General features: G+C 45.2%; 1 protein-coding gene and 2 long non-coding RNA genes across 5 annotated transcripts in view; 1 reads left to right on the top strand and 2 right to left on the bottom strand.

The window, feature by feature from the left end:
* Positions 1 to 2654, bottom strand: LOC118936845. The gene is made up of 2 exons (XR_005034300.1): positions 2601 to 2654; positions 1 to 2556 (listed from the first exon to the last, which is right to left on the bottom strand). It is a non-coding gene; the product is annotated as an uncharacterized LOC118936845 (long non-coding RNA).
* LOC118936844 lies at positions 2551 to 3733 on the top strand. Its single transcript, XR_005034299.1, has 2 exons — positions 2551 to 3446; positions 3497 to 3733. It is a non-coding gene; the product is annotated as an uncharacterized LOC118936844 (long non-coding RNA).
* Positions 3734 to 6274: 2541 nt separating this feature from the next.
* The window catches only part of LOC110516172 (huntingtin), a 130719-nt gene continuing 118428 nt past the window's right edge, over positions 6275 to 18565 (bottom strand). For 2 of the 3 annotated variants that reach the window (XM_036934297.1, XM_036934295.1), the window contains 5 exons: positions 12111 to 12324; positions 10595 to 10703; positions 7631 to 7793; positions 7178 to 7338; positions 6275 to 6547 (listed from right to left, as the gene is read on the bottom strand). In XM_036934297.1, the coding sequence (XP_036790192.1) occupies positions 6334 to 6547; positions 7178 to 7338; positions 7631 to 7793; positions 10595 to 10703; positions 12111 to 12324 (861 nt within the window). In that variant the 3' untranslated portion in view covers positions 6275 to 6333. The remainder of the gene's footprint in view (positions 6548 to 7177; positions 7339 to 7630; positions 7794 to 10594; positions 10704 to 12110; positions 12325 to 18565) is intronic. The other variant, XM_036934296.1, reaches the window with a different exon arrangement.

The following is an 18565-nucleotide window of genomic DNA, read 5'->3' as shown; positions in this document are numbered from 1 at the left end:
TTTTACATGTTTAAATACTTTTATTAATTTCTACATCATATCATCTCCGGTAATTGATCAAGTTAAAATATTGCCTTTTTAAATTCAATATTTGAATGAACAGTATAATCTTGCAGACAAGAGAGAGAAAGAGAAGTGTGACAGAACAGAACACAACCGGGTTGTGTAGCAGCAGAGGCTTCCAGAATGGAGTGAACGGAACTCTCACCAACAGAATTCTAATTCTGTGCATAGAACGAGAGTTCCGATTCTATCATAGCCTCCCGATGATCAGTGAAAACCTCCTGGGGAAGAAGAATCTCACATCACATGTGCTTCTGTTCAGACCATGTTGTAGGACAAGGCTGGCCAACCCTGGTCCCCTGTTCCAGCCCAGCACTAACACACCTGCTTTTATGTTTAATCACAATCATCAAGACCTTGGTTAGCTGAATGATGTGTGTTAAAAGCCTGCACACACACACACACACACACACACACTGCAGCCCTTCTAGACCAGGGTTAGCGACCACTGAAGACACCCAAAGACACTGAACTTGGGTCAGTTTAGCTTTTAACCTAAAAATGGATTTTAAAAAAGTCTCTCAACGAGAGCTGTGCTAAACATCAGTCGACCTCTGGGTCCATATCTTAACTAGAGACAGACTGAATGAGTTTTATCTGGGTCTATATCTCAACTAGAGACAGACTGAATGAGTTTTATCTGGGTCCATATCTTAACTAGAGACAGACTGAATGAGTTTTATCTGGGTCTATATCTTAACTAGAGACAGACTGAATGAGTTTTATCTGGGTCTATATCTTAAACAACTAGAGACAGACTGAATGAGTTTTATCTGGGTCCATATCTTAAACAACTAGAGACAGACTGAATGAGTTTTATCTGGGTCCATATCTTAAACAACTAGAGACAGACTGAATGAGTTTTATCTGGGTCCATATCTTAAACAACTAGAGACAGACTGAATTAGTTTTATCTGGGTCCATATCTTAACTAGAGACAGACTGAATGAGTTTTATCTGGGTCCATATCTTAACTAGAGACAGACTGAATGAGTTTTATCTGGGTCCATATCTTAACTAGAGACAGACTGAATGAGTTTTATCTGGGTCTATATCTCAACTAGAGACAGACTGAATGAGTTTTATCTGGGTCTATATCTTAAACAACTAGAGACAGACTGAATGAGTTTTATCTGGGTCTATATCTCAACTAGAGACAGACTGAATGAGTTTTATCTGGGTCTATATCTCAACTAGAGACAGACTGAATGAGTTTTATCTGGGTCTATATCTCAACTAGAGACTGAATGTTCTCTTTAAATAGTTAGCAAGTTAACACTAAATCAGAAACCTGTTTTTAACGTCTGAAAACCCTAATTGACTTGGTTTATTGATTGTTCTACAGTATCTCTGACATCAGATAAAACTCATTCAGTCTGTCTCTAGTTGAGATATAGACCCAGATAAAACTCATTCAGTCTGTCTCTAGTTGTTTAAAATATAGACCCAGATAAAACTTAGTGTCGAGGTGCTGACTATCAGAGAATAAACAGCTCACCCAGAGAACATGACTTAGTGTTGAGGTGCTGACTATCAGAGAATAAACAGCTCAGCCAGAGAACATGACTTAGTGTCGAGGTGCTGACTAACAGAGAATAAACAGCTCAGCCAGAGAACATGACTTATATAAACCCCCTAGTCATTCAGGGTCTGAAGAGGGAACCGTGATGCCCAAACGTTGGTGTATTACCCAATACATGACTGGGGGGGGGGGGGGGGGGGACCCTATATAGGGGATAGGATGTCATTTGGGACGCCCCCGTAACCTTAGAAACAGCAACAAGGGGCTTAATCCCGATGTATTAGGTGAATTCTACACGGTCTGGACTGGACTGGACTACAGTCACATCTGATACATCACAACAATGCCGTCCCAAAATGGCTCCCTGTTCCCTTTATAGTGCACTACTTTGGACTACGGGCCATTCTGGCTGGGATAAGGATGGCTAACTCTACTGATGACCAAGGGCCCGGTCTTTCTGAGTGTATCCTGAAATAGCACCCTATTCCCTTTGCAGTGCACTACAACCCTATGGACCCCTGTTAAAAGAAGTGCACTACGACCCTATGGACCCCTGTCAAAAGAAGTGCACTACGACCCTATGGACCCCTGTCAAAAGAAGTGCACTACATAGAGAATAGGGAGCCATTTTAAAGCTCTGATTTAAAAAAAAAACAGCCACAACTGAAGGACTAATTCCCCAACCTGTTGATGTGTCAAAGATTGCCGTTGGTCGCTATGGTTACAAGGTTCCCCTTTGGATGGTCTGTGTTGCTCCTCATCCTCTTATCGTCGGTCCCCGGGCGACAGTTACCATAGAAACGCGTCCTCTATCGTCGGGCCCCCGGGCGACAGTTACCATAGAAACGCGTCCTCTATCGTCGGGCCCCCGGGCGACAGTTACCATAGAAACGCGCCCTCTATCGTCGGGCCCCGGGCGACAGTTACCATAGAAACGCGCCCTCTATCGTCGGGCCCCGGGCGACAGTTACCTTAGAAACGCGCCCTCTATCGTCGGGCCCCGGGCGACAGTTACCATAGAAATACATCGAAACGAAATCAACCAAATCGATCGAATCAACGATTTGACTGATCTAACTAACAGCTAGGAAAGAAGAGGCCATGCATCAGTTTAAACACAAAGTAGGACATTATTGAGTCGGTCAGGGTCAGTGTATCAGAAACAATGTGAAGGAGGTAAGTGTATCAGAAACAATGTGAAGGAGGTCAGTGTATCAGAAACAATGTGAAGGAGGTAAGTGTATCAGAAACAATGTGAAGGAGGTCAGTGTATCAGAAACATTGTGAAGGAGGTCAGTGTATCAGAAACAAGGTGAAGGAGGTCAGTGTATCAGAAACAATGTGAAGGAGGTAAGTGTATCAGAAACAATGTGAAGGAGGTCAGTGTATCAGAAACAAGGTGAAGGAGGTCAGTGTATCAGAAACATGGTGAAGGAGGTCAGTGTATCAGAAACAATGTGAAGGAGGTCAGAAACAATGTGAAGGAGGTCAGAAACAAGGTGAAGGAGGTCAGTGTATCAGAAACAATGTGAAGGAGGTCAGTGTATCAGAAACAAGGTGAAGGAGGTCAGTGTATCAGAAACAATGTGAAGGAGGTCAGAAACAATGTGAAGGAGGTCAGAAACAAGGTGAAGGAGGTCAGTGTATCACAAACAATGTGAAGGAGGTCAGTGTATCAGAAACAATGTGAAGGAGGTCAGTGTATCAGAAACAATGTGAAGGAGGTCAGAAACAATGTGAAGGAGGTCAGTGTATCAGAAACAAGGTGAAGGAGGTCAGTGTATCAGAAACAATGTGAAGGAGGTCAGTGTATCAGAAACAATGTGAAGGAGGTCAGTGTATCAGAAACAATGTGAAGGAGGTCAGAAACAAGGTGAAGGAGGTCAGTGTATCACAAACAATGTGAAGGAGGTCAGTGTATCAGAAACAATGTGAAGGAGGTCAGTGTATCAGAAACAAGGTGAAGGAGGTCAGTGTATCAGAAACATTGTGAAGGAGGTCAGTGTATCAGAAACAAGGTGAAGGAGGTCAGTGTATCAGAAACATTGTGAAGGAGGTCAGTGTATCAGAAACAAGGTGAAGGAGGTCAGTGTATCAGAAACAAGGTGAAGGAGGTCAGTGTATCAGAAACAATGTGAAGGAGGTCAGTGTATCAGAAACAATGTGAAGGAGGTCAGAAACAATGTGAAGGAGGTCAGAAACAAGGTGAAGGAGGTCAGTGGACCAACCTGTCGGGGATCTTAAAGGTCAATAAAATGGCCACCTTATGCTTCTGGCCAGCGGACATTTCAACAGCAAAGCATGCAGCGCAATGTGTGTGTGTCCATTTGAAATGACAAGGGGAATCACAGGACATGCCATAATGTGTGTGTGTGTGTGTGTGTGTGCAAGACACTGAGACACAGTAAAAAAACAACCACCCGTCAGTCATCTCAATGTCCCATTACGGTTTCTTCATCGCTCATCATCCTCATGTCTCTTTTACAGTAGTTCTCATTCATTCACCATCCTCATGTCTCTTTTACAGTAGTTCTCATTCATTCACCATCCTCATGTCTCTTTTACAGTAGTTCTCATTCATTCATCATCCTCATGTCTCTTTTACAGTAGTTCTCATTCATTCACCATCCTCATGTCTCTTTTACAGTAGTTCTCATTCATTCACCATCCTCATGTCTCTTTTACAGTAGTTCTCATTCATTCACCATCCTCATGTCTCTTTTACAGTAGTTCTCATTCATTCACCATCCTCATGTCTCTTTTACAGTAGTTCTCATTCATTCACCATCCTCATGTCTCTTTTACAGTAGTTCTCATTCATTCACCATCCTCATGTCTCTTTTACAGTAGTTCTCATTCATTCACCATCCTCATGTCTCTTTTACAGTAGTTCTCATTCATTCACCATCCTCATGTCTCTTTTACAGTAGTTCTCATTCATTCACCATCCTCATGTCTCTTTTACAGTAGTTCTCATTCATTCACCATCCTCATGTCTCTTTTACAGTAGTTCTCATTCATTCACCATCCTCATGTCTCTTTTACAGTAGTTCTCATTCATTCACCATCCTCATGGCTTTAAGTGTTAAGATAAATTCATTCATGATGCAGATTCTTCTCCCTTTTAAAAAGAGGTGAAAGTCCTTCCGGGCCAGTCATCATAATAATCATCACATCTTAAAAACACAACGGGGATCATTCCCTATGTAGTGCACTACTTTAGACCAGTGCCCTATTCCCTATGTAGTGCACTACTTTAGACCAGAGCCCTATGGCACCCTATTCCCTATGTAGTGCACTACTTTAGACCAGAGCCCTATGGCACCCTATTCCCTATATAGTGCACTACTTTAGACCAGAGCCCTATGGCACCCTATTCCCTATATAGTGCACTACTTTACCAAAGTAGGGAATAGAGTATCATTTGGGATGTATAAGACCTATCAATCAAAGCATCAGCTGTAATCAGTCAGTTTAAATCATTACTTTGCCGTTTGTAATAAAACAACAACTGAAAAATAGAAGTATGGAACTTTTAAACATCAGGAAATACTTTATAGATTTGTTTATGGTTTTTTATCGTATCTTGATTTCACATCACAACCAATGAAGTACTTCACAGGAAAATATACAATTCCAGGGTTTTTCCTCTTTTTTTGGGGGGAGGATTGAATATTATTTTTCTTAGTTTGTCATCAAGGTGCTGGAAGTCCCTCATGGTGGGTGTGTTGTTGTCCGTCTTAATGAATGGTCCGGGGGGAAACGAGGATGCAGGCGGAACCAAAATAATCTTAAATGGAGCCAATTATTTCTTTCTTTCAATTATTTCTCTAGAAGGGAGAGAAGTACGAGCCTGTCGCTAGCTAGCAGTGTCCTAACACTGTAAAATGGCTTCCTGCCTCTGTCAGTTCTCTCCTTTCCTGTATGTCTGGTACAGTAAGACACTCCTTCCTCTGTCATGTGGCTTTCCTTGAGGCTCTTCAACGATGTCAGATCAGCAGCTGAGAGGGAAAGGAGATGAGATCATCTGATTTGGACGAAGAAAGACTAGTTGTGTGTCCGTCTGTTTAATTGTTTGGTCTCTCTCCCTCTGTCACCGTCTCTCCTTCTCCCTCTGTCACCGTCTCTCCCTCTCCCTCTGTCACCGTCTCTCCCTCTCCCTCTCTCTCTCTCTGTCACCGTCTCTCTGCCCCTCACTCTCTCTCTGTGATGTCTGGTGATAGGAGCTACATGTCTCCCTCTGCCCCCCCCCCTCTCTCTGCCCCTCTCTGTCTCTCTCTCTGTCTCTCTCTCTGCCCCCCCCCTCTCTCTCTCTGTCCCCCAACCCTCTCCATCTCCCTCTTTCTGCCCCTCCCCTCTCTCTCGCTCTGTCTCTCTCTGCCCCCCCCCACCTCTCTCTCTCTCGCTCTGTCTCTCTCTTTCTGCCCCCCCCCCCCTCTCACTCTGCCCCCCCCTCCCCTCTCTCTCTCCTTCTGCCCCCCCCCCCCCCCCCTCTCACTCTGCCCCCCCCTCCCCTCTCTCTCTCTCTCTCTCTCTCTGTGATGTCTGGTGATAGGAGCTACATGTCTCTCTCTCTCTCTGCCCCCCCCCCCCCCCCCCATCTCACTCTGCCCCCCCTCTCTCTGTGTGATGTCTGGTGATAGGAGCTACATGTCCCTCTCTCTCTCTGCACCCCCTCCCCCACTCCCCCATCTCTCTCTCCGCCCCCCTCTCTCTGTGATGTCTGGTGATAGGTCTACATCTCTCTCTCAGAGTGATGTGTCTTGGTGGATACTCTGCAGACAGTCCAGTAGCTGCTGATAGGTGTTGCCAGGCGAGGCCACGGTCTGGAAGACAGACTGGAAGGCTCTGCGGTCCAACTCTTCATCCAGCTGGTGTCTGTAGAAGTCCAGGGCTACCAGACAGAACAGGCTGATGTCCACCACCTCACTCTTACCCATACGGCTGATGACATGGGGCAGGCTGGGGGGGGGTTAAGGAGAGATGGAGGACAATATGACTTCTACTTCTCTACCACACACACACACACACACACACGACTGCACACACACACACACACACAGACTGCACACACACACACACACACAGAGACTGCACACACAGACTGCACACACACACACACAGAGACACACACACACACACACAAAGACACACACAGAGACACACAAAGACACAGACACACACACACAGAGACACAGACTGCACGCACACACACACACACAGAGACACACAAAGACAGACACACACAGAGACAGACTGCGCACACACACACACAGACACAGACTGCACACACACACACAGAGACACACAAAGACACACACAGAGACACAGACACACAGAGACACACAAAGATACAGACTGCACACAAACACACACACACACACACACAGAGACAGACAGACACACACAAAGACACAGACACACACACAGAGACAGACAGACACACACACACACACACACACACAGAGACGCACAAAGACACAGACACACACACAGACACAGACTGCACACACACACACACACACACACACACACACAGAGACGCACAAAGACACAAACACCCCCACCTGTCCCCCTCTCTAGTAAGGATACAGGGCAGAGACCCACTGGGAGGTGGAGGCAGAGATGAAGAAGCAAGACAGACTCCACATGGCCATGGCAACTGGGGTTCTCTGGGTGAAGTTAGACAGAGACAGTAACACCCAGTCTGTCACCATACTGGACTGGCCTGTAGCATGGAGGGTCTGGAACACCTGAGGGAGGAGAGGGAGGAGAGAGGGAGGAGAGGGTGAGGGAGGAGAGGGAGGAGAGAGGGAGGAGAGGGTGAGGGATGAGAGAGAGGGAGGAGAGGGTGAGGGATGAGAGGGAGGGAGGGGAGAGCGAGAGGGAGGAGAGGGGGAGGGAGAGAGAGTTCGACAAAGACAGCAGAACCCATGGGGGAGGGAGAGAGAGAGAGGGATGGAGAGAGATGGGGGGGGATAGCGAAAGAGAGAGTGAGTTGTCTGTCACATACCCACCTGTACTGTCCACCATTCTCACACTGACCTTGTAGACCACAGTAGCCATGAACTGTGGGTAAGGCTGCTGATTGGACAGGAACTCTCCGATGACCTTGTTCATGACGTCCTGCGGAGGAAAGAAGTCGTCCAGGAACTGAGGAAGAATCCTGGCCACCACCCGTGCCTCGCTGGGTAAACCCTTACGGACCCTGGCACAACAAATGTAGGAAATATCGGGGATAACGGACATGGAGAACCAGACATCAGGAAACAACTGAGAGACTGGCTACATTGTTTGAAAATAGACAACCCACCAAAAAGACTGGCTACATTGTTAGACAACCCACCAAAAAGACTGGCTACATTGTTAGACAACCCCCAAAAAGACTGGCTACATTGTTAGACAACCCCCAAAAAAGACTGGCTACATTGTTAGACAACCCCCCAAAAAGACTGGCTACATTGTTAGAAAATAGACCCCAAAAAGACTGGGTCTGGATAGACTGGATTGTTAGAAAATAGACCCCAAAAACCAGATAAATCAGTCTATGGTTAATATGAGAAACCATCACACCAGATATATAACAGTCTGTTGCTATGGTAAACCATTAAACCAGATATATAACAGTCAGTTGCTATGGTAAACCATCAAACCAGATATATAACAGTCTGTTGCTATGGTAAACCATCAAACCAGATATATAACAGTCTGTTACTATAGTTACTATGAGAAACCATCAAACCAGATATATAACAGTCTGTTGCTATGGTTAAAATGAGAAACCATCACAACAGATATATAACAGTCTGTTGCTATGGTTAATATGAGAAACCATCAAACCAGATATATAACAGTCTGTTGCTATGGTAAACCATCACACCAGATATATAACAGTCTGTTGCTATGGTAAACCATCACACCAGATATATAACAGTCTGTTGCTATGGTAAACCATCACACCAGATATATAACAGTCTGTTACTATGGTAAACCATCACACCAGATATATAACAGTCTGTTGCTATGGTAAACCATCACACCAGATATATAACAGTCTGTTGCTATGGTAAACCATCACACCAGATATATAACAGTCTGTTGCTATGGTAAACCATCACACCAGATATATAACAGTCTGTTGCTATGGTAAACCATCACACCAGATATATAACAGTCTGTTGCTATGGTAAACCATCACACCAGATATATAACAGTCTGTTGCTATGGTAAACCATCAATCCAGATATATAACAGTCTGTTGCTATGGTAAACCATCACACCAGATATATAACAGTCTGTTACTATGGTAAACCATCACACCAGATATATAACAGTCTGTTGCTATGGTAAACCATCACACCAGATATATAACAGTCTGTTACTATGGTTAATATGAGAAACCTGTTTCCATTATATTCATTTATCAGATAACAGTAATGTGTTCTGAAGCCCCACTGGATGAGATACAACGTCATGTGGGTTGTGTGTCTGATAGGGTTGAATGGGTTGTGTGTCTGATAGGGTTGAATGGGTTGTGTGTCTGATAGGGTTGAATGGGTTGTGTGTCTGATAGGGTTGAATGGGTTGTGTGTCTGATAGGGTTGAATGGGTTGTGTGTCTGATAGGGTTGAATGGGTTGTGTGTCTGATAGGGTTGAATGGGTTGTGTGTCTGATAGGGTTGTGTGTCTGATAGGGTTGAATGGGTTGTGTGTCTGATAGGGTTGTGTGTCTGATAGGGTTGAATGGGTTGTGTGTCTGATAGGGTTGTGTGTCTGATAGGGTTGAATGGGTTGTGTGTCTGATAGGGTTGTGTGTCTGATAGGGTTGATAGGGTTGTGTGTCTGATAGGGTTGTGTGTCTGATAGGGTTGTGTGTCTGATAGGGTTGTGTGTCTGATAGGGTTGTGTGTCTGATAGGGTTGTGTGTCTGATAGGGTTGATAGGGTTGTGTGTCTGACAGGGTTGTGTGTCTGATAGGGTTGTGTGTCTGATAGGGTTGTGTGTCTGATAGGGTTGTGTGTCTGATAGGGTTGTGTGTCTGATAGGGTTGTGTGTCTGATAGGGTTGTGTGTCTGATAGGGTTGATAGGGTTGTGTGTCTGATAGGGTTGTGTGTCTGACAGGGTTGTGTGTCTGACAGGGTTGTGTGTCTGATAGGGTTGATAGGGTTGTGTGTCTGATAGGGTTGTGTGTCTGATAGGGTTGTGTGTCTGATAGGGTTGTGTGTCTGACAGGGTTGTGTGTCTGATAGGGTTGTGTGTCTGACAGGGTTGTGTGTCTGATAGGGTTGATAGGGTTGTGTGTCTGATAGGGTTGTGTGTCTGATAGGGTTGTGTGTCTGATAGGGTTGTGTGTCTGACAGGGTTGTGTGTCTGACAGGGTTGTGTGTCTGACAGGGTTGTGTGTCTGACAGGGTTGTGTGTCTGACAGGGTTGTGTGTCTGATAGGGTTGTGTGTCTGATAGGGTTGTGTGTCTGATAGGGTTGTGTGTCTGATAGAGTTGTGTGTCTGACAGGGTTGTGTGTCTGATAGGGTTGATAGGGTTGTGTGTCTGATAGGGTTGTGTGTCTGACAGGGTTGTGTGTCTGACAGGGTTGATAGGGTTGTGTGTCTGATAGGGTTGTGTGTCTGACAGGGTTGTGTGTCTGATAGGGTTGTGTGTCTGACAGGGTTGTGTGTCTGACAGGGTTGTGTGTCTGACAGGGTTGTGTGTCTGACAGGGTTGTGTGTCTGACAGAGTTGTGTGTCTGACAGGGTTGTGTGTCTGACAGAGTTGTGTGTCTGATAGGGTTGTGTGTCTGACAGGGTTGTGTGTCTGACAGGGTTGTGTGTCTGATAGGGTTGTGTGTCTGACAGGGTTGTGTGTCTGACAGGGTTGTGTGTCTGACAGGGTTGTGTGTCTGATAGGGTTGTGTGTCTGACAGGGTTGTGTGTCTGATAGGGTTGTGTGTCTGACAGAGTTGTGCGTAGACTGTGTTTATGTCCAGACGTGTTGTCGTCACAACCCTACCTGTCGAAGAGCACAGAGACCCTCTCCATGGCAACGATGACAGACTCGCTGTCGGGGGCCTGAGGGTCGACAGCGCCGGCCGGGCGACCAGGGCTGGCCTTCTCCTTGCCTGAGGAGAAAGCAACAGGACCCGAGGTAACCTCTGACCCCTGACCTCTAACCTCTGACCCCATCACCTCTGACCCCAACGCTGACTCTGCTGAGGTACGCACCGCTGGGAGGATGAGAGGGTGATTCGTCGTGATTATTAAATTATTAAAACGATTGTTTGATGGAAAAGTTTAGTTATTTTTACTCATAGACAAAGCTGGTTTTGGGGGGTAGTAGCCTGGGTACCAGTCTGTGTGGCTAACATTCCACACCTTGTACTCTGTCATTGCAAATGTGGAATGTTAGCTAAACAGACTGGTACCCAGGCTAGTTTGTGAGGGAGGAGTTTGTACGATTGGGGTTAGTTAATTGGTCATAGGAGGGAATCTTGTTTTCCTGTCCTGGGAAGGAAGAGGATTCTTAAAATTGTTAGCATAAGCTATTTACTTTATTATGTTAGCGATAGCTATAGCATCTACATTGTTATGTTAGCGATAGCTATAGCCCCTACATTGTTATGCTAGCGATAGCTATAGCCTCTACATTGTTATGTTAGCGATAGCTATAGCCTCTACATTGTTGTGTTAGCGATAGCTATAGCCCCTACATTGTTATGTTAGCGATAGCTATAGCCCCTACATTGTTATGTTAGCGATAGCTATAGCCCCTACATTGTTATGTTAGCGATAGCTATAGCCTCTACATTGTTATGTTAGCGATAGCTATAGCCTCTACATTGTTATGTTAGCGATAGCTATAGCCTCTACATTGTTATGTTAGCGATCGCTATAGCCCCTACATTGTTATGTTAGCGATAGCTATAGCCTCTACATTGTTATAATGGCTAATAGTTTGTTGTCTTGGAACTACATATATGCAGGGCTAGGCTAGTTAGCGATAGTTAGATGATACTAGGTATAGGTAGCTGTTACCTGTGTACATGCAGGGCTAAGCTAGTTAGCATTAGTTAGTTAGATGATACTAGGTATAGGTAGATGTTACCTGCGTACATGCAGGGCTAGGCTAGTTAGCGATAGTTAGATGATACTAGGTACAGGTAGATGTTACCTGTGTACATGCAGGGCTAAGCTAGCTAGCGTTAGTTAGTTAGATGATACTAGGTACAGGTAGATGTTACCTGTGTACATGCAGGGCTAAGCTAGCTAGCGTTAGTTAGTTAGATGATACTAGGTACAGGTAGATGTTACCTGCGTACATGCAGGGCTAAGCTAGCTAGCGTTAGTTAGATGATACTAGGTAAAGGTAGATGTTACCTGTGTAAATGCAGGGCTAAGCTAGTTAGCGTTAGTTAGATGATACTAGGTATAGATAGATGATACTAGGTAAAGGTAGATGTTACCTGTGTAAATGCAGGGCTAAGCTAGCTAGCGTTAGTTAGATGATACTAGGTACAGGTAGATGTTACCTGTGTACATGCAGGTGAGCATGAGTCCCAGGGCAGACATGGCTCTGTGAGGGCTTGGCATGTTAACCCGGTCGACACTCAGTTTAACCAGTGCCTCTCCATCCATACGAGACAGCTGCTCCGACAGCAGGAGGCGCTCCAACCCACGCAACACACAGTGGTAGATCACTGAGGGGGTGGAGTCTTCACTGGCTGATACCATCACACCACACATCTAGAGAGGTGAGAGGTGGAGGGGGGGCGGAGCCAGAGATAGGTGGAGGGAGGGGGGGGAGCCAGAGAGAGGTGGAGGGGGGCAGAGGGAGAGAGAGGTGGAGGGGGGCGGAGCCAGAGAGAGGTGGAGGGGTGGGGGGGGGGGGGGGGGGCAGAGAGAGATGGAGGGGGGCAGAGGGAGAGAGAGGTGGAGGGGGGGGGCGGAGCCAGAGAGAGGTGGATTAGTACTACAGTACTAACCTGTATAACCCCAGCAGTACTACAGTACTAACCTGTATAACCCCAGCAGTACTAACCTGTATAACCCCATGCGGTACTAACCTGTATAACCCCAGCAGTACTACAGTACTAACCTGTATAACCCCAGCAGTACTAACCTGTATAACCCCATGCGGTACTAACCTGTATAACCCCAGCAGTACTAACCTGTATAACCCCATGCGGTACTAACCTGTATAACCCCATGCGGTACTAACCTGTATAACCCCAGCAGTACTACAGTACTAACCTGTATAACCCCAGCAGTACTAACCTGTATAACCCCAGCAGTACTACAGTACTAACCTGTATAACCCCAGCAGTACTACAGTACTAACCTGTATAACCCCAGCAGTACTACAGTACTAACCTGTATAACCCCAGCAGTACTAACCTGTATAACCCCAGCAGTACTACAGTACTAACCTGTATAACCCAGCAGTACTAACCTGTATAACCCCAGCAGTACTAACCTGTATAACCCAGCAGTACTACAGTACTAACCTGTATAACCCCAGCAGTACTACAGTACTAACCTGTATAACCCCAGCAGTACTACAGTACTAACCTGTATAACCCCAGCAGTACTAACCTGTATAACCCCAGCAGTACTAACCTGTATAACCCCAGCAGTACTACAGTACTAACCTGTATAACCCCAGCAGTACTAACCTGTATAACCCCAGCAGTACTAACCTGTATAACCCAGCAGTACTACAGTACTAACCTGTATAACCCCAGCAGTACTACAGTACTAACCTGTATAACCCCAGCAGTACTACAGTACTAACCTGTATAACCCCAGCAGTACTACAGTACTAACCTGTATAACCCAGCAGTACTACAGTACTAACCTGTATAACCCCAGCAGTACTAACCTGTATAACCCCAGCAGTACTAACCTGTATAACCCAGCAGTACTACAGTACTAACCTGTATAACCCCAGCAGTACTAACCTGTATAACCCCAGCAGTACTACAGTACTAACCTGTATAACCCCAGCAGTACTACAGTACTAACCTGTATAACCCAGCAGTACTAACCTGTATAACCCCAGCAGTACTAACCTGTATAACCCCAGCAGTACTACAGTACTAACCTGTATAACCCCAGCAGTACTACAGTACTAACCTGTATAACCCAGCAGTACTACAGTACTAACCTGTATAACCCCAGCAGTACTAACCTGTATAACCCAGCAGTACTAACCTGTATAACCCCAGCAGTACTAACCTGTATAACCCCAGCAGTACTACAGTACTAACATGTATAACCCAGCAGTACTACAGTACTAACCTGTATAACCCCAGCAGTACTAACCTGTATAACCCCAGCAGTACTAACCTGTATAACCCCAGCAGTACTACAGTACTAACCTGTATAACCCAGCAGTACTACAGTACTAACCTGTATAACCCCAGCAGTACTAACCTGTATAACCCAGCAGTACTAACCTGTATAACCCCAGCAGTACTAACCTGTATAACCCCAGCAGTACTAACCTGTATAACCCCAGCAGTACTAACCTGTATAACCCCAGCAGTACTACAGTACTAACCTGTATAACCCAGCAGTACTAACCTGTATAACCCCAGCAGTACTACAGTACTAACCTGTATAACCCCAGCAGTACTAACCTGTATAACCCAGCAGTACTAACCTGTATAACCCCAGCAGTACTAACCTGTATAACCCCAGCAGTACTACAGTACTAACCTGTATAACCCCAGCAGTACTAACCTGTATAACCCCAGCAGTACTACAGTACTAACCTGTATAACCCAGCAGTACTAACCTGTATAACCCCAGCAGTACTACAGTACTAACCTGTATAACCCCAGCAGTACTAACCTGTATAACCCCAGCAGTACTAACCTGTATAACCCCAGCAGTACTACAGTACTAACCTGTATAACCCAGCAGTACTAACCTGTATAACCCAGCAGTACTACAGTACTAACCTGTATAACCCCAGCAGTACTAACCTGTATAACCCCAGCAGTACTAACCTGTATAACCCAGCAGTACTACAGTACTAACCTGTATAACCCAGCAGTACTACAGTACTAACCTGTATAACCCAGCAGTACTACAGTACTAACCTGTATAACCCCAGCAGTACTAACCTGTATAACCCCAGCAGTACTACAGTACTAACCTGTATAACCCAGCAGTACTACAGTACTAACCTGTATAACCCCAGCAGTACTAACCTGTATAACCCCAGCAGTACTAACCTGTATAACCCAGCAGTACTACAGTACTAACCTGTATAACCCCAGCAGTACTAACCTGTATAACCCAGCAGTACTACAGTACTAACCTGTATAACCCAGCAGTACTACAGTACTAACCTGTATAACCCCAGCAGTACTACAGTACTAACCTGTATAACCCCAGCAGTACTAACCTGTATAACCCCAGCAGTACTAACCTGTATAACCCCAGCAGTACTACAGTACTAACCTGTATAACCCCAGCAGTACTACAGTACTAACCTGTATAACCCAGCAGTACTAACCTGTATAACCCCAGCAGTACTAACCTGTATAACCCCAGCAGTACTACAGTACTAACCTGTATAACCCCAGCAGTACTACAGTACTAACCTGTATAACCCCAGCAGTACTAACCTGTATAACCCCAGCAGTACTAACCTGTATAACCCAGCAGTACTACAGTACTAACCTGTATAACCCCAGCAGTACTAACCTGTATAACCCCAGCAGTACTACAGTACTAACCTGTATAACCACAGCAGTACTAACCTGTATAACCCCAGCAGTACTAACCTGTATAACCCAGCAGTACTACAGTACTAACCTGTATAACCCAGCAGTACTACAGTACTAACCTGTATAACCCAGCAGTACTACAGTACTAACCTGTATAACCCCAGCAGTACTACAGTACTAACCTGTATAACCCCAGCAGTACTACAGTACTAACCTGTATAACCCCAGCAGTACTAACCTGTATAACCCAGCAGTACTACAGTACTAACCTGTATAACCCAGCAGTACTACAGTACTAACCTGTATAACCCAGCAGTACTACAGTACTAACCTGTATAACCCAGCAGTACTAACCTGTATAACCCAGCAGTACTACAGTACTAACCTGTATAACCCCAGCAGTACTAACCTGTATAACCCAGCAGTACTACAGTACTAACCTGTATAACCCCAGCAGTACTAACCTGTATAACCCCAGCAGTACTACAGTACTAACCTGTATAACCCCAGCAGTACTAACCTGTATAACCCCAGCAGTACTAACCTGTATAACCCCAGCAGTACTACAGTACTAACCTGTATAACCCCAGCAGTACTACAGTACTAACCTGTATAACCCCAGCAGTACTAACCTGTATAACCCAGCAGTACTACAGTACTAACCTGTATAACCCCAGCAGTACTAACCTGTATAACCCCAGCAGTACTACAGTACTAACCTGTATAACCCCAGCAGTACTACAGTACTAACCTGTATAACCCCAGCAGTACTAACCTGTATAACCCCAGCAGTACTACAGTACTAACCTGTATAACCCCAGCAGTACTACAGTACTAACCTGTATAATCCCAGCAGTACTACAGTACTAACCTGTATAACCCCAGCAGTACTAACCTGTATAACCCCAGCAGTACTACAGTACTAACCTGTATAACCCCAGCAGTACTAACCTGTATAACCCAGCAGTACTACAGTACTAACCTGTATAACCCCAGCAGTACTAACCTGTATAACCCCAGCAGTACTACAGTACTAACCTGTATAACCCCAGCAGTACTACAGTACTAACCTGTATAACCCCAGCAGTACTACAGTACTAACCTGTATAACCCCAGCAGTACTACAGTACTAACCTGTATAACCCAGCAGTACTAACCTGTATAACCCCAGCAGTACTACAGTACTAACCTGTATAACCCCAGCAGTACTAACCTGTATAACCCCAGCAGTACTAACCTGTATAACCCCAGCAGTACTACAGTACTAACCTGTATAACCCAGCAGTACTACAGTACTAACCTGTATAACCCCAGCAGTACTAACCTGTATAACCCCAGCAGTACTAACCTGTATAACCCAGCAGTACTACAGTACTAACCTGTATAACCCCAGCAGTACTAACCTGTATAACCCAGCAGTACTACAGTACTAACCTGTATAACCCAGCAGTACTACAGTACTAACCTGTATAACCCCAGCAGTACTAACCTGTATAACCCCAGCAGTACTACAGTACTAACCTGTATAACCCAGCAGTACTACAGTACTAACCTGTATAACCCCAGCAGTACTAACCTGTATAACCCCAGCAGTACTAACCTGTATAACCCAGCAGTACTACAGTACTAACCTGTATAACCCCAGCAGTACTAACCTGTATAACCCAGCAGTACTACAGTACTAACCTGTATAACCCAGCAGTACTACAGTACTAACCTGTATAACCCCAGCAGTACTACAGTACTAACCTGTATAACCCCAGCAGTACTAACCTGTATAACCCCAGCAGTACTAACCTGTATAACCCCAGCAGTACTACAGTACTAACCTGTATAACCCCAGCAGTACTACAGTACTAACCTGTATAACCCAGCAGTACTAACCTGTATAACCCCAGCAGTACTAACCTGTATAACCCCAGCAGTACTACAGTACTAACCTGTATAACCCCAGCAGTACTACAGTACTAACCTGTATAACCCCAGCAGTACTAACCTGTATAACCCCAGCAGTACTAACCTGTATAACCCAGCAGTACTACAGTACTAACCTGTATAACCCCAGCAGTACTAACCTGTATAACCCCAGCAGTACTACAGTACTAACCTGTATAACCACAGCAGTACTAACCTGTATAACCCCAGCAGTACTAACCTGTATAACCCAGCAGTACTACAGTACTAACCTGTATAACCCAGCAGTACTACAGTACTAACCTGTATAACCCAGCAGTACTACAGTACTAACCTGTATAACCCCAGCAGTACTACAGTACTAACCTGTATAACCCCAGCAGTACTACAGTACTAACCTGTATAACCCCAGCAGTACTAACCTGTATAACCCAGCAGTACTACAGTACTAACCTGTATAACCCAGCAGTACTACAGTACTAACCTGTATAACCCAGCAGTACTACAGTACTAACCTGTATAACCCAGCAGTACTAACCTGTATAACCCAGCAGTACTACAGTACTAACCTGTATAACCCCAGCAGTACTAACCTGTATAACCCAGCAGTACTACAGTACTAACCTGTATAACCCCAGCAGTACTAACCTGTATAACCCCAGCAGTACTACAGTACTAACCTGTATAACCCCAGCAGTACTAACCTGTATAACCCCAGCAGTACTAACCTGTATAACCCCAGCAGTACTACAGTACTAACCTGTATAACCCCAGCAGTACTACAGTACTAACCTGTATAACCCCAGCAGTACTAACCTGTATAACCCAGCAGTACTACAGTACTAACCTGTATAACCCCAGCAGTACTAACCTGTATAACCCCAGCAGTACTACAGTACTAACCTGTATAACCCCAGCAGTACTACAGTACTAACCTGTATAACCCCAGCAGTACTAACCTGTATAACCCCAGCAGTACTACAGTACTAACCTGTATAACCCCAGCAGTACTACAGTACTAACCTGTATAACCCCAGCAGTACTACAGTACTAACCTGTATAACCCCAGCAGTACTAACCTGTATAACCCCAGCAGTACTACAGTACTAACCTGTATAACCCCAGCAGTACTAACCTGTATAACCCAGCAGTACTACAGTACTAACCTGTATAACCCCAGCAGTACTAACCTGTATAACCCCAGCAGTACTACAGTACTAACCTGTATAACCCCAGCAGTACTACAGTACTAACCTGTATAACCCCAGCAGTACTACAGTACTAACCTGTATAACCCCAGCAGTACTACAGTACTAACCTGTATAACCCCAGCA

This window comes from Oncorhynchus mykiss, chromosome 10 (genome assembly GCF_013265735.2).
Source record: "Oncorhynchus mykiss isolate Arlee chromosome 10, USDA_OmykA_1.1, whole genome shotgun sequence".
NCBI lineage: Eukaryota > Metazoa > Chordata > Actinopteri > Salmoniformes > Salmonidae > Oncorhynchus > Oncorhynchus mykiss.
Note: the sequence above shows the minus strand (reverse complement) of the source record. Positions and strands in the feature narration are given on the sequence as shown.